The 22,941-nt window shown below is 42.4% G+C and overlaps 3 protein-coding genes and 1 non-coding gene across 16 annotated transcripts in view; 2 read left to right on the forward strand and 2 right to left on the reverse strand.

The window, feature by feature from the left end:
- Positions 1-11,622, reverse strand: part of LOC111262601 (protein lap4) — an 81,501-nt gene extending 69,879 nt beyond the window's left edge. For 6 of the 12 annotated variants that reach the window (XM_086969232.1, XM_086969231.1, XM_086969228.1 and 3 more), the window contains exon 1: positions 8,158-11,621. In XM_086969232.1, coding sequence (XP_086825358.1) covers positions 8,158-8,319 — 162 coding nt within the window. In that variant the 5' untranslated portion in view covers positions 8,320-11,621. Of the gene's footprint in view, positions 1-3,174; positions 3,339-8,157 lie in introns of those variants that run through there. The other 6 variants (XM_086969223.1, XM_086969224.1, XM_086969225.1 and 3 more) reach the window with 4 other exon arrangements.
- Positions 11,623-13,479: 1,857 nt separating this feature from the next.
- RpL13 (ribosomal protein L13) lies at positions 13,480-15,168 on the forward strand. Of its 2 annotated transcripts, none has more exons than XM_022836961.2 (3): positions 13,480-13,591; positions 14,022-14,183; positions 14,642-15,168. In XM_022836961.2, the coding sequence occupies exons 2-3, from the start codon at positions 14,034-14,036 to the stop codon at positions 15,119-15,121; spliced, it is 630 nt and encodes a 209-aa protein (XP_022692696.1). In that variant the 5' UTR covers positions 13,480-13,591; positions 14,022-14,033; the 3' UTR covers positions 15,122-15,168. The 2 variants fall into 2 exon arrangements, with proteins under 2 accessions (XP_022692696.1, XP_022692697.1); XM_022836962.2 differs by lacking the exon at positions 13,480-13,591 and adding an exon at positions 13,608-13,720.
- Positions 15,169-19,155: 3,987 nt separating this feature from the next.
- LOC147753176 (U4 spliceosomal RNA) lies at positions 19,156-19,294 on the forward strand. The gene has a single exon (XR_015311973.1). It is a non-coding gene; the product is annotated as a U4 spliceosomal RNA (small nuclear RNA).
- A 973-nt stretch (positions 19,295-20,267) lies between these two features.
- Positions 20,268-22,856, reverse strand: LOC111262599 (uncharacterized). Its single transcript, XM_022836960.2, has 2 exons — positions 21,629-22,856; positions 20,268-20,539 (listed from the first exon to the last, which is right to left on the reverse strand). Exons 1-2 carry the CDS (start codon positions 22,252-22,254, stop codon positions 20,407-20,409), a joined length of 759 nt encoding a protein of 252 aa, XP_022692695.1. The 5' UTR covers positions 22,255-22,856; the 3' UTR covers positions 20,268-20,406.
- Between the last annotated feature and the right edge of the window lie 85 nt (positions 22,857-22,941).

Below are 22,941 nucleotides of genomic sequence, written 5' to 3' on the forward strand. Positions count from 1 at the left end.
TACTATCCCCTCTTAAACAGGGGTGACTTTGCCTAACGATCTCTGCTTCGATCCGTTGCGATGCAGTATATGAAATATCTATGTATATAATATTATATGGGGTCTCACATAATTATCATGCGCCCCCTGCATCGCTATCCAGTAAAGTGAGTGGCTGAAGATGGTGGTTCATAAATTTTTATCATCATTTATTGACAGCATCTTTTTACTAGACAGTAACTCTTCGTAACCAATATTGCGTGAGTCAGGCGCGCGTTTGCCTGTATACATAGCAGTTATTATTATTATTATTTTAAGCTGTTTTCATAATTTTCTCAAAATAAGGTAATCCAGTAGAAAAATGTACATACGGTCAACGCGAAGCCTGTGAGCCACGATTAATCATCCATTTTTATTCATTATCGCGTTTTATTAAATTTCCTTGCTTATTTTCTTCGTCGTAACCGCCGACCTAGTTACGCGGCTAGCCCTATGCTGCTACCAATTGCACAACAGCTACGATTTGTGTTTACAAAGAAACCTCAGTGGCTCACGCTTCACGATACGCAAGAATCAAATTGTTCCAGGTCCAGGTGAACCTGCTGGTATTCAGAATGCGGACTTGTCTAACGCAGACCGTACGGAACCGTACAAGAGTCCTCGGCGTATGAGTGCCTGTAAGCAACTGTACGACCGTATAGCACGGCTAATGATTTAGCCTATCGGCTTGTAGAGGAAAACTATTTATACCGATGATGTCACTCCTATCGCTGTCGTCATCGTTGTAACTGCCGAATTCTGGGTTTTCGGCCGATAAATCCCTATGTATTTCTAAGCTATGTTGGTGATACGCTCAGCAAATGAACAGACTGTGCAAAATGTTTACTCGAGTCGTCGGCGTCGGTTCACGCCGAATAGGCTCAATTTATACGAGAAGCGAGCTCGATCGATAGCCGAAAGCAAAAGCCGGCAACTTGCTTGTTTTGACCTACCCAACCTCTATATATATTTCAGTTAATGCTATATCAACTATACTGAAAGTACTATATACAAGTACAAAAGATGGATAAGAAGCTATACGTATAATAAATTGAGGATGCCAAGCTTATGCCCGGCATTTCGTCTCCGAGGTAAATGTAAGTCTCCGATGGTACGGGTAGGTGGACGAAAATGGCGAACAGATTAGCAGCATCAAGCACAGCAAAGGACACCTCGGAAGGTATCGGTGAAATGTGGCAAAGCCCAGCGAGTCTAAAAGCGTCCAGATTATTCATTTCGGTCATGAAGAAGTTTATGATAATCTTCACGTTGACGACTGATGATGCTAAATTGGCAACATGTCGACCCAAAGAGAGAACCTATACAATAATTGCCGCTAGAATTGCGACAGTAGAACTACATGGGATAGACTATTACATAGATGTGTATTTCTTTCACAATCGCTGAGGTTACGGATCGTAGTTTTCCTAAACCAGTAACCAGGTGAAACATAAATGTAAAATCTGAGGAAGTGGTATGTCCTGTAAATGCTCAGCTGAGTCGGAGTGGATTTAAAGTGCGGACGGGTTTTCAAACCTTCGTTGCTTACAATCGTCTCTGTCTTTACAGAACAAGCCACAGATGCACACGAATATTTGCCACGGATAGCGAAGACAGTCACCTGCAAACGCGGTATGACCGCGTTCTTAAAATCGAGATAAATGTCAACAGCCCAGACCATTAGATCCTACATCTGATCGACTCACTGATATGACAAGCGACGATATATATTCTCTCACCAGAACAGTACAATCAACTTCTATTTAACTTGCTGTCATAACATGTACTATGCTATCTTTATGTATAGGTTATTTAACGTTCACAAGCTGATTGATCCAATGGCATCGACTGCAGTGGCAGCACGGGTTCCAACATCACGCTTGTTCTCACAGATCGGCAACATAGTCAAACCTTGCCAGTGGACAAACGCGTGACTGTTCCGCTAGTCGTATCACGGTAGCAGAGAATCGGAATCAGTCGTGGCGTCATCACCATTTTGGAACAAGTGATTCGTACGCGTGCTCCAGTTGCCACTTCTGGGCTAACTGTTACTGCGTCTCGTTCCAAGCCGTCAGAATACGTTACCCCTTTTAAATCAGCCACCACCTCACAACCTCTACACGTATCCCAATCGTAAGCCGAATACAAGCTGACGGCTGCTTTTTTGTTCGAACGAAGCATTTCCAAATAAACACTCGACTGCTGAACGCGTTCTTCTCGTCGATAAATTAGCCATAGAATATACATCGACATATTGAAAGTTTAGACTGACAGAAGAGCGTGCAGGTAAATAGCTTTTTTAGCGACAAAAAATGTCAACCAATCAAGATTTTTATGCGTTTTTTTTCCTTCTTCCTTCCATATTGAACTCGTTTCATAGTCAACTTCTATTGATCCTGGCTCCTCTCTAAAAAGTCAAGCTTTTATTATTATTACCCTCTTTTCCAAATCATTATACGTGGTTATCAATATCCCGATTCAGCAAGTTCTCTTAGCTAGTATGAGTAACCCGGGCCATTGCCCCCGCTCCCGATACTTCTGCCATTCTGCTACTCCGGTTTACTGGCTCGTGCTCGTTGCACTGAAGAAACGACGTAACGACTCGATTTCATCTCGGAAACTTACTGTTTACCGTAATCGTTCGTTCGTTAGCTTCATGGCAGCTTGGGTCATTTTTGGACAGAGGGCTCAGGCGTTTAATTTCGTCGGATGTGGCTACCGGGCTGGTGCTTGTAACAGTCGTGACCATAATGCTCATTACAATTATATACTGACTGTCGCAGTAGTCGTACTAGACTAATAATGATGGCTATAGCGCCCGTAGAAGTGCTCATAATCGTAGGTTCCTTGTGGAGGTAACACTGCGCCATGTAACGATACATGTACAGGCAGGTAGACAAATAAGACGCAAATAAACATTAAGACACTAAGTTACAATTATATATATATATATATATGATCAGAACGGCAGGCAAAATAAATCCGCAACCGTAATAAGCACCTCAAAGGTCATGGAAGTGTTACACGGTCACTTGAAAAGGGGGCGACGACGTCCCAGCCGCCATTCCCCCTGACGCTGTCAATAAGAAGGAGCATGACAACGATGAAAACGTGATGTGAGACGCTACGAGATGGCAGTCTATTTGATTGGCTCACCTGGCCTAGGTGATGGAGGCGGCGCCGGCAACGGTAGAACATAGAAGCCACATTGAGGGATGATGTTGCGAGGCTTACAACTGCTGCGATTGCGGCGCTGGTACTGGGCACATATAGCAGATGAATTGGTAACGTCAGCTAGAATCGGTTCCTGTGGCGCTAGTACTCGCGCGCGTTCACACACAAACTAGCACAAACAAGATTGCTAATGAGTCCTTTGTTGACGCTTCTATTGTTACGTTACTTATGTCGCCGTGGGCGCCGCTGCCGGCGTCGAAACTTGATAATTTTCCATAACTAAAGCAACTAACGTTGGCTATCGCACTCACCAGCCGGCTAAACGATGTTCCCTAATGTTTATCCTAACTACTTTCTAACCATGCCAGTCTAAACCACAGGGGCGAATGATCACTCATTGTCATCCATTGAAAAATATCAGTTGTTCACGACGGCTGATACTTCTAACAACAGGTCATCGCCTTGTGTGTGCGCTCATTTCATTTATGCGTACAAATATCATCGACTCTAATCCACAATTCAGGGACGACAAAGCAACAAAGAGCACGGACTGTCCATTCATAACAACTTCCTACAAGCCACAGCTCTGCAACAACCAGGAATGTTTCAGGAACGGCGAATACGTTAACTAAGATGGCATACGGGACGTTGACAATGCAGATATTGGCACATGTCGGAAAAGCAACAGCGAGCCCTAATAACGATTTGATTTTTGCTCTCGACTCGACTTCGGCCCTACAAAGGACATTCGATGCTCTCGCGACTTAAACGGACAAACGTCCAAGGCGAAAGGACCGCCAATATAACCGAGATAGCAGTAAGCTGTGTATTACAAAAGGAAACGAAATATGGATCTTGGTAATTCGGTGGTCGAAGAAGGCAAGCGAATCTGAAAGACATTTGTGCTATTTTCCGACGACGGCATACCGCTGATTCTACGCCTATATGTCCACGTCTATAGGCGCGCTATATAAAGAATGAGTATCAACGCTAACCTAATAGAGCAGGGCCTCCTTCTGATGTACAGGCAAAGGTAATGGTGGTAAAAATATCAGCGACGGTAGCTGTAACGAGCGTTTAAATGTAGCTCATTCTATGAAGCGGTAACAACAACAGCAGCAGCAGCAGCAGCAGCAGCAGCTGCTTTATATTTAGAAGCTGGAGGCATATGACACACGGTCAAGATAAGCGTCATAGATATGCGTTACGGATTCCGGACCCTATCAGCCATAATGAACACAACTTACCGAAGAATGCACACTCGAAGCAAATCTAAAGCTGAAAGTTCCCAAGGAACGACTACGAAATTAACTTAGATCTAGATAACTAGGAACCAGAAAGCCTTGAATACGCAGCACACCTGCGAGCAAATCAAGTATAATATGTGCTAAATAAGGTGAAGTTTTATGGTAATTTTTTTTGTAGCAGCTATCTTTCTGAGTCGCTATAATTATTTCATAGATCTGTAGAAACGGCCTGCATAATCGCTTTTTTCGAGAAATTTAGGCCACATAAGTAGCTGTCAAGGGATGCTTTTAATTATAGCAAACCTGAAAGTTCATACGGTAGACAGTCAATGCATCCATCCATCCATCCATCCATAGAGGTAAAGTATTATCACTGCTAAGATTTGCTTTATGCTGAACTAAGGGTCGGCTACAGGCTGATTTAGGGAACAAAAAAAGTAGTTTCAACTAATTAGATATTTAACAAGACCTGTGTCTAAATGATTTTACATTTACGTTTACTGTAAACCTGATATAAGTAGAGCGTTCATATAAGAGACCATATATCTCAGCTATTTTAGTTTCCATGTACATATATATACAAATTTAGCCAATTATCTAAGTGTAGAACAGTCAGAATCAAGATATCTCCGTTAAACTTTCTGCAGATGAATGGTGATGTGTTACTGATATACTAGCCTCATGGAAGCGATAGAAGCGTGACACGATAGTTAAATAGAACAATCCACTCCCGATTGTCAAGTGGTATTCGAATATGGTTCTGCCGAGCAAAAATCAGCAAAAAGCTTTAACCTTTGCGCCGTCTACTACTTGTTTTTTTGTCGGTTACTTCCGCTTGCACAATGCAATTCTGGGCAAAAGGTACAAAATACAATACTAATAACTCTCATCATTGTTATTACTGTTATTATTTGTGTTTACGCTATGGGCATTATGAAATCCATTCAGCGGCTACACCAGGCGTTCTAACGCCACGCAGAAAAACTATGTTAAGCAATGTAGTTGTTCATTTAAGTCTCTTAATTATCTTCACTAATTAATTCTAATTTTAGTTCTTTATGCCAGTGATGTTTAGTGTCAGGTGCTTGTTTTGCGGAAATATTTTGTCAAAACATTGTTTTCACAAGGTTAAAAGATAATCGTTTAAATCTAATCTATATTACTGTTGTTAAGTATACGTAAAAAGCAGCTAACTTGACCCTTGGAAATAGTCATGGTCATATAACTTGTTCTTCGGTTAACAGTTGTCTGTGACAGTGGTGGGTAGGATGTAAGCACGTTGACAGAATGCCTCTAATGAACAAATCAATACAAAAATTATCGCGTCACCTTGAAAAGGTAACGGAACCAAAATATACTATTGCTTGATCAGCGACTGTGAGTCAAATCTGGCCAGTTGTGACTGTTAGTATTAGAAGGGTGTGTGAGCGAAGTTATGAAACTGTGCGGCGAAACTCATCACGGATAGGACAACCCATCACTTAGCGTTTCTCCTACAATACCTGAAAATGACAAGAGTTCGCATCCGGTTTACACGCTCCCTTTTGGCCGGCCACGATAACAACAAAGGTTACAGAAAATTTATTCTAACTAGCGGGTTGCCAAAGATGAGTGAAAGATACGAACGTAAATGGTTATTAATAGGTATCTGCTTAATTATTCAGTGCTAAATTAGAAACCGAATGAATTGAACTTTCGCCATTCATTAGAATACGAGGAGAATTTTTTTTCCTAACTAGCATTATTACCGTTGTGAAAAATCAAGCTGAAGCTTGCCATCTATCGTGACTTGTCATATTCTTTTAGACTAACCTAACCGCCGAACGGTTTTCCAGTGATGTGTAAATATTGCCTGTAAGCTACAGTGCCTTTTCTTTTTTGGAAAATTTTTACGACACAGATAAGTGCCTGCTTAATGACTCGTAAGGATAATTACGGCCCGAAACCGGGCTAAGGCCATGATTTTTAATTACAAAAGAACAACAATTGCTTTGCTCGCTTTTCAACTGTTGAACCAGCGCCATTAGTCGAATATTAAGTTTAATCGATATCAACCTATCTGAGTGTATTCTGTACTATCGTAAAGAAAAAAAACTTATAAATCCGATCAGCACGGACCGATGTTTAGCAAAGCCCCGGCTCGATCCAAGTGGAAGCTGCAGATACGCCGACGATAACCATTCGACTTGACGCCCGGAGCCCAGCTTAGCAGCAGACATGACTGACAAACAAGCAATAGCTGCTAACGGCTTTTCCTTACGCCCAGCTGAAGCAGGTCGAAGTAGATTTTGCCGATCCTCCTCCTTCGGCTCCCACAACGATGTTTACTCGTCGGTCAATAGATTTGAGCGAGTTAGCAAATGCTTCACCAGGTCGACTATAATTCAAGCTCAAATAGTCATTGTAGCATGCATGCTAGCTATATCGCGTAAATGGTAACCAAGCAGAATACTACCAGAGTATTGGATCACCTCATCCCTGTTTCTTTATTCGTTCATTAATTGATTGCTTGCTTGCGCGGCAACAGTGACAACGACTTCTACTACTTTCATTCGTGAACCGTACGCCGGGCAGCCGTGGCCGTCGTCGAGCAAGATCGACCGAGTGAGCTAGTTACGGCTAGTTAAACAGAATGAGCAGAAAAATAGGTACTCCGCTAGCGTGCGCTGCCGGTGTGCTAGCCGTAGTAGTGATGGCGGCCGCCATTGCCGTTGGTGACGGTGGTAATGCGTTGAGCTCCTGACACGCCCAAGCGGCAACGACCATGACAGTGGCGGCGGCGGCGGCGGCGGCGACGAGCGCAACAAGGGCACAAATGACGGCAGCAACAGCAAAAACCAACGCTCTACGATTGGTACATCCTGGCCTTCCATTGCTGTTACCGCTGCTACTGCTATGACCGGCGACTGCCACCACCCGGCGCACTGTTCAACGGTTGCTTCTAGCGCGCTTAAAGAAGAAAAGAAAAAAGGGAAAGAAAGAAACGGGTTGCCTCATCGTTTCTTTCTACGGCTCTTGCCTCTTGCATCTATAGTGCCAGCACGAACAACGACAGCAGCATGGCTTCACAGCATGCAGATGCCGACACAACTCAGCTGAACCGGCTGTCCCGCACGCAGGCAGCAGACCGCTGGCTGGTTTGACAGCGCGGTCGGCTAGCGCCGCCGCTGCTGGGGCTGCGGTATCGTGTAATCGGCCGACACTGCCTACTGACGATTCGACCAAACGCAAGCCGCACGAACGGTGTCCGTACAGAAATAGTTAAAAATCGTCCTTTTTCTGGTCAGGAGTCAACAAAAAGGAACACGACTATAGGAAGTGGCAAAGCCGACTTTTACGGACAAGATAGTATTTTTCTCTGGCAACTAATGAGGTGAACGGAGCTAAGAAGAGAGCCGCACATTCTTTGTAGGCAAATAGAGATCAATCAAGCGATCAAGATCCGCGAGTAATATCCCACAATGCAGGCGGAGGGTAATTTGCCATCACGACATCATTGTTGTGATCATGTCGCATGTTACCACGAGAATCGAACACCCTCTTGTTGTGGTACGACAGCTGTAGCAAAATAATGAACTGTTGAATGCAATCAGCTGGCATCTGCCGTTGATCTATCTATTATACGATGTTTACTTGATCGATTATCTGTGATATTAGCTAGTTGGTCTGCATGCGCTACATTCCATATCTTACCTGTGACTCTACCTAACCTACGTACCTTGGGCAATTCGCGGATGTGGTTCGAGTCAAGCATGAGCTGCTCGAGACTTCGGAATCGTCCAATATCCTCGGGCACATTCATAAGATTGCTGTGACGCTTGTCGACACATTCGACGCGGCGGTTTGACCCGCGAAAGATAGGCGGCATACATCGGAACATGGCTCCGCTCTTGCTGGTGATTGCGTCGAGCACGTCTGGCTACGGCAGACGGCCCGCGTCAACAACGGCACCGGCAGCAGTTCCAACTCCAGCTTAACTGATACCTTTATCGGCCGCTGCGACGACCCTACGACGACGGGGAACTTCGACCACGACAAGGGCGGCCGCGGTGGATCTGGCCACTCGGATCACTGTTTCGCTGGCTGTTCCCACCACCGAATCCGGCGGCGGCGGCGGCGGCGGCGCCGTCTGCCGTAAAAGAGCCCAGGAATGGCGCCGAGCCGCCTTAAAGACGGCCACAATAGCAGCAGCGATAATGACGAAAAGGAAAACAATAATAGGCTACTAAAGCAACGCCATCGATTATTATGGTTGTAGCCTTTAAAGTGTAACTATAAGTCGCAGTAGTGTAACCGTAGCACGAACGCCGCATGCACGAAGGCGACGCACGGGGTTTCGTTTAAAAATCCGCCAAAATCGAAAAGGGTAGAATTGTTTTGCACGAAACTACGGCGGCGAACGGTCCATTGAAAGGCGAATAGCCAAGCAAGCTGATTGAAAAGTGAAAATCGACTGCTAAAAGATATGATGATCTCATTCCAAGTTCCGTAAAATTTTTGACGGCTGAGGTAACAAACGCCGTATGATATAGCCGACTGATGGCTCAGAGGTAGTTTTTGAAGAAGATTTAAACCGTTGCTAGTACCTCGTCAAGCAACGAAGATTAGACTCCGTCAAAAATACACACAGTTTTTATAAAACAGTATAGAGGTTGTTTAGTAGGCATTATTTTGCTTCTTTTTACATTATAGTACAATGCGTTATGTCTCTCTCGATGAATATGTATGATACTTTTTCTCTCTCTATCTCGCTCGTTGTTGGCTCTGCACAATGCGGCACCACTGTGAGACAAGCGCAGTTAAAATGCGGGGCACCCGTGTGAAACCCAATTAGAGGGACCCGCCTATCCCGTGCTGGCTGTACGTGGTATTACTGGCTGTTTGTTGTTACCCCACGATTGCCCTCTCTCTCTGTGCCACCACCCACTACAAACAACAACAACAACAACAATGACAATGACAACGACAACAACAACAACAGTAATAACAGTAATCAACTTTAGCTGTAGAAGATACCGAAATGGACCTCCGCTATCTTGTCGATGAATTTTGCTCTTGAATGAATAAACTCGTTTTGCGAATCACAATCACGCAGGAGGACATTTTCCCAAGATTGCTGTGCGTATCACCTCCCAACTGCACGAAACGCGAAAAGGCTAACGGAGCTGGGGTTAAATGGGATAGCTGGAGGGTGTCATCTTGTCGCCTCCGGGGATCAGCTGGCACCGTGTTTTCGTGTCAGCTAGCGAGTGCGGACGATGTCGATTACGAGTGCTTGTGACGAGAAGACCAAAACATTCAGTTACTTATGTCCAGCGAGCGGCTTTTAAAGATAACTTATATAAGCAGTTTTTCTATTTCTTTTTCTGTGGAGTGCACACGCCACAAGTGGGCTTCGACTGCTCGTAGGATTTTAGATTACCGTCAAGTGGACATAATACCACCTTGACCACAGCAGAATAAACGCACTCGACAAAGGCACCAAGAATCGCCGTTGTCTGAACGTTCACTCCCTCGAATTGATATTTTTGACTGGGCCGTTCGGCGTTCCCTTCATACGACCACGCCGATGCTAACTGGTGCTGCCGGCGCCGCCGCCGTCGCTGCTGCTGTCTTCGCCGCCTCAACGTCGGTAACTCCGGACGCACGAGCAACGTTCGACTGACACTAAAAGACCGCGCAACCAATTATCCTTTGCAGTGATTTTCGTCAAAGACACGTTTTCCTTGTTTCGAAGATCCTGTCCTTTTAAATGTTCTCTCTGTTATCTCTTTTTGGCATCACAGCACCGTCTCCAGTGGACGAGAGCTACCAGGGCTATTGTTCGTTTTTTATAATTGTGTATTCACTCGTTCTGTTTCTGTATTAGAACGATGTCCTAGCTCAAATCATGTGTTACGTGCCAGGTTTAGCTCGCTGAGTAGGCGCGTCGCTCGCTTGCTCGCAGGTTCACTGGGACGGTAACTGGCCAACTGAATCAGTCTGACCTAACAGACAACTGGACGATGAAACTTACTCAGCAGTCATTTGTCGCTGTGTGTTAACAGTAGCGAGTAAATACAATGGGATTACAGAAAGGCTGACTAACCGGCAAATGAATGAAATAGACAAGTATCACACCATTACGGCATTAGCAGCAGCAGCATCAGTCGCTGCGGACACCGCAAGAGACACCGTCACTGAACTAAATAGTAAGCTGCCGGTGACAGCGGCCAATGCCCCGTCGTCGTCACATGCCCCTCTCCTCTCTTTGTTGTTGTTGTTGTTCTTTTTCTTTTGCTTTTCTTCTTACAGTGTTGAACTAGCTGGCACAGAAGGACAACAAGCACACTGTCACGATACGGACAACAGGTACAAACGCTCGCCTGTATCCGGTACTCCGTATCCAGTGTATCTGTCCACGGGATCGTTGAACAGTCATTCAGTTTCTATTCAAAACATATATTTGATCGTCATTATTGCGTAGCGTTGCTTCTCTAAATCAAGTTTCGTTTCACCAGCAACATAGCCAGCCCGCGAGCTTTTCACTAGCTACTCCTTGCAGCGAAAACCTTGCTAACACTTCACTCGTTATCGGCAACGTCTCCTTTGTCTCGTCGTAAAACTTCACCAGAGGTGCTCTCGCTATTCGCCGGTGCTGCCACGGCGAGCCTGTCGCACCGTGTCACCGCCAGACAATCGAAACTACAGCAATTGGCAGCAGCACCGAGGCTATCGTCGTTGTCTTCGTACTGCTGCCACCACGACTGTTGCTGTAGCAGCAGCAGCGCCACTCTACAACGATAGTCTCAGCACCACCGCTCCAGCCACTACTGGTAGCTGCGATGCAATAACGAGACGGCGCCGATTAGGACCGCAGCAGCGCACCACCGCCACGGCTAGTAAGAAAGAGGGGGACTTCTTACAATAGTTGACAACAACACACATCGCTACTCCTGCTACTGCTGCTGCTGCTGCTGCTGCGACGGCTGCTTATGGTGCCACCAACACCAGCCACCATAACACAACCCTGCACCACTCTCACAACAAACCGCTTCTTCTTTTTCTGCTTCTGCTATTCGATACAGCTGCCACTACCATAAGCCCCACTGGTTCTATAAGTTGGCTGCACGGCTGGCTGCAAGCAGCGCTGTCGATTGGCCGTTCGTCGGCTCACTTCGTCGTCAGTCGGTCGCTCCGGCAGCGCCAGCAGCAGCAGCAGCAGCAGCAGCAGCAGCAGCAGCAGCAGCAGCAGCAGCAGCAGCAGCCGCCGCCGCCGCCGCCGCCGCCGCCGCCGCCGCGAGTCGAGCTTACTGCCTGCTTCTCGCGCTGACTCTCCGCCGATGTCGTCAGCAGTGACGACGACGATGACGACGATAACATCTTAGTGGTGACGGCGGCAGCAGCAGCATTCTCTAGTGCTGCTGGTTGATGTTGCCGCTACTGTAGCTGGTCACTTCTAGCTCGATGGATGATAGTGCCCGCTAATAAGTGTTGACTGCGAGTGATGGCGATGGTCCCGCGCCGCCATTGCGTTTGCCAGGCAGTTCGTCCGTCGATTTGCCGCCGCCGCCGCCTCCAATGCTATTGCTGGTGAATAGTGGGGCGTGGAGGGCTGAGGTAATCAGACAGGCGCTGCTATTTGATGGTTGGTTAAGGTTGCTGCCGCTAGTGTTGATGTTCGTCTTTTGCTCTACCGTCTGCCGTAAGACAATAAGAACTGGCATTGCCTAGTTCTTGTTGGTGTTCCAGCAGCAGCCGCGATTGATTGTAGCGCTGTCGTCTGCCAACGACCAAATGGACGAACGAACTAGCGGGGACTAGCGGAGCAGGGGTGAACATTCAATAATAGAGAAAGAGCGGGCGAATCGAGGAAAGACAATCCTGTCTGTTTATATATAGCTTGTTTTTTTTCTATTGTTTTTGCCCCCGTCTCTCACTCTCTATTATGGACACTAACACGCAAACTGTGTAACAGCAGCAGCAGAAGTCAACTCTGTCGGATAGAAAACAATAACAGAAATAATGGCGCGGTTGAAGGGGATTTGCCGTGATTATAGCAGCTGCAACAGTTCGCCACTGGTAGCGATAACGTACCGGACGAACCCAATTTTATATACATTTAGATGGGAGACGGGGTAATGACGAGGGCCATACGTAAGATTACAGCAGGACTCTACCGTTTCTTCGCGCCATCCGTCCCACATGCTTCTCTAGGTTGCGGTATTAATGATGTTTAGGTTTTATATATTTGCTTGTTCGTACGATCTTGTTGATGGCGTTAAGAAGGAATATATCTATACGAGATGAGCCGATGGAATGTTTATTTTCGGATATACGACTGTTGTTGTTTTCACAGGTCCGCTCAATGTCGGTGATGTAACGGCGCCAACTTATCGAACACTTTAGCAACCCAAGCAGGCAGACCGGACATTGCCAATAAGTAGGATAAACGCACGTTTATGTGTCTTAAATAGTTCGCCCAATTATTAGGAGAGAGGGGCACATTTGTACATTGGAACATCAGTGGGAAATCTTAGGGAATATCTTGTTATTATTGTCGTTCGGACTTCACCGACATAATTCGATTTCTTACAGCCGAAACTAACCACGCACACAGAGATTCGGAAAACGGCAAAGTAAATTTTGATCAACTTTTTAACACTCATATTGGGAAAACATAAAAGTAGTAAGGGCTACCGTAGCTGAATGCGTGGGCAACAGTAGCTACAGCCAGGTCTTTATAAAATATGTTTAGAGATCATAACAGGTTGTAGATGTTGGCTTGACCAATCGTAGCTTCGCATATGCATAAAATAGTTTCTGTTATTATTACGTGCAAAACTCACGAAGGATGAAACTGTCGTATATATACTGCTTTCATCGCGATATGTTTCGGTTCAAGCCAGTGGCTCCATTATGATCGGCTCTTTTATTACAGTAAACAGTTCTAACAGTTACTATTGTAACAAATTCTTATGTAATCCCACAGCTAATTAAATTAAACCGTATAGAAAAAAAATAAATCTTGATGCTAATATGGTGTTGTTTTAGCGGTACAGCGTAAGGTTTAAATTTGCGCGCCGAATGCCCTTTCGAAACCGAAACGATTCAACGGGTTAGTTAGTCTTTTTGGCAGACTCATTGCTCGTGCTGCTGCGGCGGTGATATTTGTGAGTGCAACTTTTGTTAAATTTTGTCTTGTTTTTGCTGTTTTCTAATGTGATTCGGGCCAGCTGTGATTTAGGTGTATCTGTGCAGTGGGTTGCTTCTGTTGATAAGGGCGATATTTTTCGGAAGAGGTGGTTAAAACATCTATTATTATTCGCCATAGCACCACGTGGAACATCCACTTAGTTGTGGAGTTTTATTGCTATCTTTAGGTCCTCCTCGGTTTTTTTGTGTAGCAACGGAGTGGTTATTTTATATTTCGTGTCGATCCACTTAATTCTTGGATACTTTCTTTTGGTGTATTTTGCTAATAGTCCGTTAGTGTTGATGCCATAAAATGGCTGTCTTCACCAGCTGTGCAGTGGTAGCACCAGTACAAATCGGATTTAATTTTGATCTGAATGCAGTATTTAACGGTGTACGGTTCTCTAGTTTGCAGCAAAAATGGCCCGTGGAGGTAAGGTCATCCCTAATAACCATTTCCGTAAACACTGGCAGCGCCGTGTAAAAACGTGGTTCGACCAGACGCAGCGGCATAAGCGCAGGGCAAACCACCGCGCTATTAAGGCTCGTTTGATCGCTCCGAGACCTACCGTACGTATTTCTATATAGTTTTTTGTTGATCGCCGTGAACGGTATGTAATGCCTGTGTGAGTTTTTATTATTATTAGTGAGTGGTTATTATCAATGAAAAACCTATATGCAATTTTGAGTATCACTTCTATGTCACTGCTGACGAGTCACTGTTATTAATTAGTGCGTACTTTTCGGATAAGTGTCGGGAGGTACTATGGATAGCGCAGCATACTAAGGTGTAGGAGATCTAGTTTTGCATCAAGCTGATTTTTATTGATGACAATAAGTGTAGTAAAAGAGGACCATTTGAATTTTATGAATTAAACGTGTTTGCTAGGTACCCTTTGAATATGCAAGTTCAGCTTACTATTTCCGAGTTAGAGATGTTAGTTTCCTTATATTTCACCCGAATATTTTTAAGCTTCATAAGCTAGTTACTTAAATGCACTGTTTTCGTTATGGCTGCAATAATTTAGAGCCTGCTACGTCCTACAATCACCTGTCCGACTCAAAAGTACAATACAAAGCGTCGTCTGGGCCGCGGTTTCTCTCTTGAGGAACTGAAGGGAGCTGGCCTTTCGGCTGATTTTGCTCGTACCATCGGTATCTCGGTTGATACCCGCCGTACCAATAAGTCCGTCGAGTCCCTCCAGAGGAACGTTGCTCGTCTGAAGAACTACCGCGCAAATCTGATCCTGTTCCCGAAACGTGCTGGTAAGCCTGTAAAGGGCGATTCCACTGAAGAAGAGCTTAAGCTTGCCCAGCAGTTGAAGGGCGTTGTTATGCCAATCAAGCGTTCGGTTATTTCGACAGAGCAACCCCGCGTGGTTACGCAAGAGGAGAAGGACTTCCGCGCGTACAACGCACTTCGGTTTGCTCGTCACCAGAAGCGGGTGGCCGGACCCCGCGCCAAAAAGGCTAAGGACGAGGCTGACGCTCTCGAGGCGAAGAAGTAAAGAGCCGAAACCATGTTCGCAGTTCAATAAATGCGAATTGTTCAAGAGATTCTTTGTCTTGACTTTTTGTTATAGGTATTATTATTAATTGTGGTTAGAGTCGGCAAAAGTCGTCTATGGGTGCAAATCGAGGAAGTAAGCTTAGTGTAATGGGGTTTATTAACTACAAAACGCGGAGCAAAGTATTTGATGATAGAGTGTCATTACTAGTAATATGTGAATATTTACTAAAGCGCTGTGACAAAAAACTCATTTAGTGAAACGGAGAAAACAAAGATTTTCGTACGTCTAAATACAACCGAGTCCGACATTTAGACTACAATTACTGGGCTGAGTATAGCACTATCAGTAATAAAACCAGCGCTCACTGCATTTCTAGCAATGAATGTTACTAACAATAGTCAAGTAAAAGCTACAGATAAAAACTGTTATGGTTAAAAATTGTTGATTTATTCAAGCAGCTGTTCCCTGATTTGCAGCGATACCTATAGTAAAGTCAGTAGCTATTTCTCCGTTTACAAGTTACGAAGTTATGATATCATATTGTAAATTAATTAGCTGTTTTTTTTTGAGATTGCGTGAGGAATAGCTGAAATAAGTAATCCAGAGGTAGCTATGGATTATGCTACATGAGCAATCATACCAAATCAGACGATTCATTGTCAGGCAGTAAGAAAAGAGTTCCCCATAAAGAGATAGGTTCATGTCCCGCTGTCGAGAAAACCGAGTCTCTAGTTCAACTAACTGATACTGGCTGGCTCTTGTGAATAACTGTGTCTGCATGCAAAATTTATCTGAAGTATTTAATGTCGATCGATTAAGAAAGGTTATTTTAGTTATTAATTGTTAATTATGTTGGTTTGTGAAAAGAATAATCCCCTAGTTTGTGCCTCCCAATACGATTTGCATATTTAAGGCAATTTTGGAAATACACAGTTAACGGATTTTTACTGCAACGTTGATTACGTAGTAGGTCAGATGTAACAAACTGAGTACATTCCTTAGTGAGTAAAGTCGAATTATCGGCAAAAGCGGTATTTGCAAGGTGTAAACAGTCTTTAATATCGAAGTGCCTTAATTTTCCACACCAAGTTCTGCTAGCACACAAAACAATCAAAGAGTGCTTTCTGAGGATAAATATTAGAGATATTATCTAATGGCTCGAAAATGGCTATGGCTACCTGTACCTAAAAAGCAACAACACAGAACAGGAGAGAAAGCCAATTTTCCTAAGGGCTGAAATATCTAATTTTAAAGAAAACATTTTTGGGAATATTGCTTGTGGCGTGGCGCCAGTATTTTCACACTATGAGACATAGTATTGTAATTTATATTACTAGCGATCTACGGAGTAGTATAGTGCAATACCTTAATTTCAAGAAAAAATATCAAACAGACCCGGATGTAATCGAGACTCTGTGCATGTAGCTTAAGTATAGTACGAATATTAATTATATATATATATATGAAGTGTGAGGAGTGAAATAAGAAAGTCCTCTTTTTCTGTAACGTGATGGAAAAAATCAGTCCTAATCAGTTTAAAACAAAGAAATGAAATTTGATTGAAAAATATCACCGAAAATAATTATATGAAACCTAGAACAAGTGACTTTCTTAAGTTCGTAAGTATTACTGTTTTTGTAACAGCTGTTAAAATGATACCTGTGCAAATGCGATATAATCCGGTTGCAATAATAAGTACCAATGCGATTAACTTAGCGGTTGTGAAGTAATCTTGAACCTTCACAGCAAGTTTCACGCTACGGCAATTGACATACGTCAGCAGCACTACATGTGAAACATAAAAAAAAACCCAAATTATAAATGATTTTTTCATCAATATCTGCCGCAGTCGCCAGTGTTACTTGATGATTTGGAACTCAAGATACATTTATGTTTATGTAACAATTCCAAGTACGCGAAACAGTGTATCTCAGCAATATTTGATCAGCACAAAACAGTAATTGATATTATTAATTTCATTTTGATATTGAATGCTAAATCTGAAACACATAGAATTAATTATAAGTAATGCGAATCAATGCGTACTGTTTTTACTGTTAGTACACCGGCACTATAAACGCTCTGAAGCATTTCTTGACGATCTGCCTTGAGCAGTTCCTCGACGTGTATTAACTAATTATTAACTAACTTACAACTATTATCTCTCCACTTTTCTATTATTTTCATTACCTTTTCCCTGGGAAAGTATGATTGCAAATATGAAAAGTTACTACAATACCCAGAGCTTCAACCCAGCTACACAAGCTGCAGAGCAACAAGTAGAAGTCATTTTACTTTTTGGCCAAAAAAGAAAAAGCTCAGCATGACAAATGACAACATCAAGCTTATCAGTTTAACTAAGTATACTTCAACCGAAGTTCCGAGTCAAAAAAATCTATTAACAGCAACTAGTTTACGGACCACCCTTCACATGATTTTATTAACGCGTTCAAAAGATGCCTTGGTCTATATATGCACCGCATATAGCAGGAATACGTAGATCCTACCGAAAATAATAACATGTAGTTGTTAGAGCCTGTTCTGCTCTCATACCGTTTTGCTAGCTGCTATACACGGGAATCTTCTTTTGTAAGTCAACGGCATTTTTTCGTTACACCTGAAAGTCCGTAACTCTGCTATTCTTCACTGTGGTGTCAATAATAATTGTCTTTTGTTAGCATCATATTAACTTGAAGACGTCATGCTAGCACGGTAAGCAAGAGGATACGCGCTTATACGCACATGCTGTGAGCAGTCTTAGAAGAACAGCCTTGGGTCAGCTGTATGGTTAAAATAAGTATGCTTTGATCTTTATAGTCAAAAAAACACGATGTGTGTCCACTGACATTTGATTTGTTGACAGTCGTCTACCATAAACTGTATTTGAACTAGCTATGTATGAACTAAAAGACTGAGGGGAGTTCGTTTTGTCAACAATAATGGACCGATCATTTTACTAGATCCACGAGGAGACTTAAAAATCTGCTTTGTATAATAGGAACGTTAGCAATTTTCTAGTTGCTTCTTTTAGAGCTATAATATGTAAATAAACAACAAAAAACTACATAAAGATTAATGTTTTTTCTTTCGTTTTCTGTTGTATATTTGTCTTCTTTGTATATCTGTCTTAAATCTTTTATAGATTTTTCAGGAAAAACTTGAATAGAAAGGTAGTCGTGAAGACGTGCTAAAAGATTTATTAGATTACTTTTACGGCAACATAAAACAAAGAACAGAGATGAAGTGCTTTGGGGACTTTTTTAATTGTTGTGTACATGCTAACTTAAATATAACAAAGAAAAAGTGTCGGAATAATAATAAGCGAAATGTAGCTAAATAATACTAATATAGATAATGGGTGACAATATACAATCACAAAACGAAGGAAGGTTTTACTTATAAATTTAATATACAACTTAAAGGAATTAGTGTATTTCTTATTTATACTGGCCCACAAAAATATATTGAGCTTTCTATAATCCGTTATAATATAGCTTATAACTTTCTATCCCCTATACTTTTGACTGTTTATATATCATTGAGATCTTGTCGAACTTAATTGACATTTTTTTTCGAATACTATTTTTAGGATCCGTAGGGATACCTTGGTGTAACAAATGCAAAAAGGACTCTCTATCTCCAGGAAATTTTGCATGCAAATTGTGTCGTTTCCCGCCGTACCATTCGGATCTCAATGTTTTGATTTTTAAAATAGTGCGCCATATCGGAATGGTAAAGAAGAAAGAGTGGAGCCACTTTTTTAAAGAGCTTACGAAGGTAGCACCAACCTGTCGTTTTGTAGTGCAGACATCAATTTTAACAAGAAGATTCCATAGAAAACTACTTGTTGTGCATCCTAGAATAAACAGCTAGTTATAAGTTTCATTGGCCTTCAAGGAAGCTTATGTCTGATGTAAAATATGTTTAGTTGAACTTTAAGGAACCGCAAAAGTAAGAGCGTATTATCTTCCAAAGGCCTTCGGTTGCGGATACCGCCTGCTCACCAGTCTGCTTGAGGATAGTGTTTCATTATCTTTGCGCAGAGGCGGTGACGTACCCAATGAGGTTTTACCGAGGGGCGTCTATTGCTAGTTGAAAACTTTTACCAATAACCCGCCGAGACGACGTGAAATACCGTCGGCTATGGCAATTTTTGCGGGCCGAAAGGCCTTCCATGAGGAACAAAAAATATAAATAAGAAGTGAGAAAGCTGGGTGTCGGGAGTTCTGTCTTCCGCCGAAAAGCTGGCTCGTGTCTTCGTGAAGTAAGCGACGAGTAACGCAGTGGCTACATAAATGGGAAGCATTGGGTTACTACAAGATTTTCATAAGTAACTTCGTTTTTACATTACTGAGAGTTTACGATTTTAACGTATTGAGCAACTGTTCTATTACTTTAGATATATGTGTTAAGGCTATTTGCACACAGATGAGGCAGTCTGCTTCACTAAATAACTTCAGTGGTAGAACTGTTTTTGTGTAACGTTGGGTCGAACAACTGAGGCTCTATCCTACCGCACGAGTCCTTGAAGGTAAATTTAGGCAATACGTGCCGTAGAAGATAATCATCGCATTAAACTCCTGTGGCTAAATAAAGTGTTTGTTGTACGAGTGCAGAGCCAGAGAGTTGCTTATTATTTGATAGGCAAAAGGACCATTAAGTCGATTAAGGGCTATAACGTTGGCACTTGTTAAGGTTCTAGCTACTTCTGAGGATTGTAAGGAAGTAATACACTTAGTACCAAGTTCCGCCAGGGTTTCTTTAGTAGTAGAAGTTCCATTACAGCATTCGTAATTTACGAGTACATCATTATTGAATAATACGCGTTTAATGCGATCGCGCTAATTTATATTAGATTTTCCGAAACCATATCAAGCATACTGTGTTCGCGCGAACTTATCGGTAGAATAATAATTTCAATGTGAATCTGGGCGAAAGTTTTTCTGATGCCATACTTTGCTTAAAATAGTTCCATCGATGTATCTACACATATGAGATTACCACAAAATAATTTTCTGTCTTCGAAGGTAAGATGCCTAGTTTAGATAATACTATTTTTTTGTGTAGATACGGCTACGTTTACGTCGGTCTTAAGCGATGTGATATGAACTTAACTACTGTTATGTAAAATACACAACTACAATTTTTGTATATTTACAATTTCGACATTTATTTTAATTGTTGGTTAAGTAACGATTTTGAGGCTCGTCCTTGGCAGTGTTGTATATCCTAACTCTGCTCCGGTTAAACGAGAAAAGCTCCATCGGCACGAAACAAAACTATTACTCCTCACTGACAGATATTCGGCTGGCTCCAGGAAGCTGTTTTGAAGATTTGGTTGAATTTGTTAGAAAGGCGGGCAGCATCACGTCAGAAAAGCTGGACGAAGCAGTACTCTTCAAGCACTTGCGAAGCCTATTAAAAAAAAAAAGACGAAACATGCTAATGTTGCTAATAGTTTTGTGCACCCATAATATATAGGGTTTGTATGTATGTCATTTTTTACATATGTTGCACAATGTTCATGGTAATTTAATGATCTATACAGAAAGAGTTCGTCGAATGAGAACAAGTACGGGGAGTGCATTTTTTATTGAGATAGTCTCGGTAAATGCGAGAAATTAATTAGTAACTTAAGACACCTAGGTTTCTATATATATATATATATATATATATAAATATATCATGGTAAGATTATTAGCTAGACTGCTTGGACGTTTCCAAAAGAAAAACATATAATCTGAAAATTTCGATGACCTAGTTGTACATCAAGTATGAGGTCTGTACGCTGTCATCTGCTTTTAGATTACATCCAGAATTTTCATGGTATACGGGTAACACGTTTTCCTATTAAATTTAGGAACACGTGGGAGTCGACCTTTAAATCCATGCAAACCAAATTCCAAAACATTTTTTTAGATTAAGACAAATCCGCAATCATTCAGGCACAACAATATGTATATTGGGCTGTTCCTAGCAAAGCACATCAACTCAAATTACTGAATACCTAGCAACCACTTAAAGCTATTGCGAAATTGACATTTACGCTAAAATAAAAAAAATTCCGGTGCCGCTGTCTTTCATACTCTGTCTTCTAATAAACTTGTAGAAATTCGGGTGTTTGTCAAATGTTTACTAGGTTGCAACAAAACATTCCAGATGAATTATTTTTTTCACGATCCGATTTTCAAATTCTTTATTAAAGCATATGCAATATGCTAATAATAAGATTTATGTGATAAATGTTGAGAATTTTTAAGACTTAGTTGGTAGTAGTCTGATTTCTCGACAGCAATGCGAAGACCAAGTTCTTAATTATTCTCTTGTCTCACTGACTTCTTCTGCGAGCCAGGCTCGTGGAAACTAACTGATCGTGTTTAGGTATTCTTGTCGATTCAAATATCTACCTCGGTACTGCTGCATTCGTGTCGCAAATGCAATATAAAATCAGCTGTTAATTGAAAAATGTTCTTTTAAAATTGGAGCCTAAAAAAACCTAATTACCTTTTTATAGACTTGCGCTCACGTTCTCTACGATCAAGCTCGCTGACGAGTGAAGTGGGTGTTCTATCGAAGTATTCTTCTGGCAGTTCTTTACCATGCTTCTGCATGTATAGGCGGCCCCTTTCGGCAAGTCTGCGCAGTTTCCTTTGCTCTTTCCGGTCAGGCTTGGAGAATGTGTTCCGGACGATACCGGGAGAAAGAATACATTCGGATGACGATTTGCTGAACTGTACTTTTGTTTGCCGTGGTTTCCTGGCTTTATGGGCCGATAATGCCTGGGGTGAGCCTTTCTTACTTGAACGTGATTTCTTTGAGTAACCATGAGAGCCATTTCGGGAATCGCGAGTGCTTTTGCACTGCCTAATGCCAAGCGTCGCCCGGATTCGGCTCATGGGACTACTAGATTTTGAGCAATTTCGTTTGGATTTCGAACTTCCTGGTTTCGAAGAGTCGCTTTCAGTGGTGGTTCCATTTGGCACACGCAAGATGTTGGCTACTCTGCCTGGGGCATCAATATGCTTTGACGAACCCGCTAGCGTTGGGGATGGATATCGTTGATCTAAACCAAGTGACCGACTCAAAACTTCCCAAAGAAATTCGGTTGAACTTTTTGATTTTGATGTCATTCTACACTTCGTTTCTGCTGCACGACAAGCCAGATGTACTGTTTGAAACGCATGGCAAGTCTGGACGCACAGGATTAATTGCAAACGTATCTACGAAGCTACGAAGTGACTAAGCTCTTCGAAAGAAGGTACAACCGTTTACTGCGTAGGTCGATTAATGGCCAATGTTCGCTAGATCGCCGGGCCGGGCTAGGCTAGGCTAGGCGTGCTGCTATATATGATTAGGTCTATCTGGCTTTGCAGCTGTAAATTAGACATTATTTATGATGTGCGAACGATGTTAATGTTCATAGACCTAAAAGGTAGACAGCCTGTTCCATAGATGAAACACGCGAGAAACTTGGCGATGTTATTATTAAGCTGCTTAAGGCGAACAACCTAAAGATGATCGAGCATTTTATAGCAGAGTTTGCCGTAACCTTCGACTGTACTAAATATATTTGTGACACAACATTTGGGTGTGCAAAATTATTGGTCAGATGACCTTTAACTGTTACAGTTGTTCAGTGGGGATATAATATTTATTCCATATAGTAAAAGGACTAGATCTATCAGATATATTCAGTTGCGTAAGTCACTTAGAAAAATAGTGTGCTAGTTTTGCAAAAAAAAAAAAAAAAAAAACTGACGTAGAAAAGCAACTTTTACAGTAATTTCTGTTGGTGTTAAGATAATCATGCCAACTAT

This window comes from Varroa jacobsoni, unplaced genomic scaffold (genome assembly GCF_002532875.2).
Source record: "Varroa jacobsoni isolate VJ856 unplaced genomic scaffold, vjacob_1.0 scaffold_678, whole genome shotgun sequence".
NCBI lineage: Eukaryota > Metazoa > Arthropoda > Arachnida > Mesostigmata > Varroidae > Varroa > Varroa jacobsoni.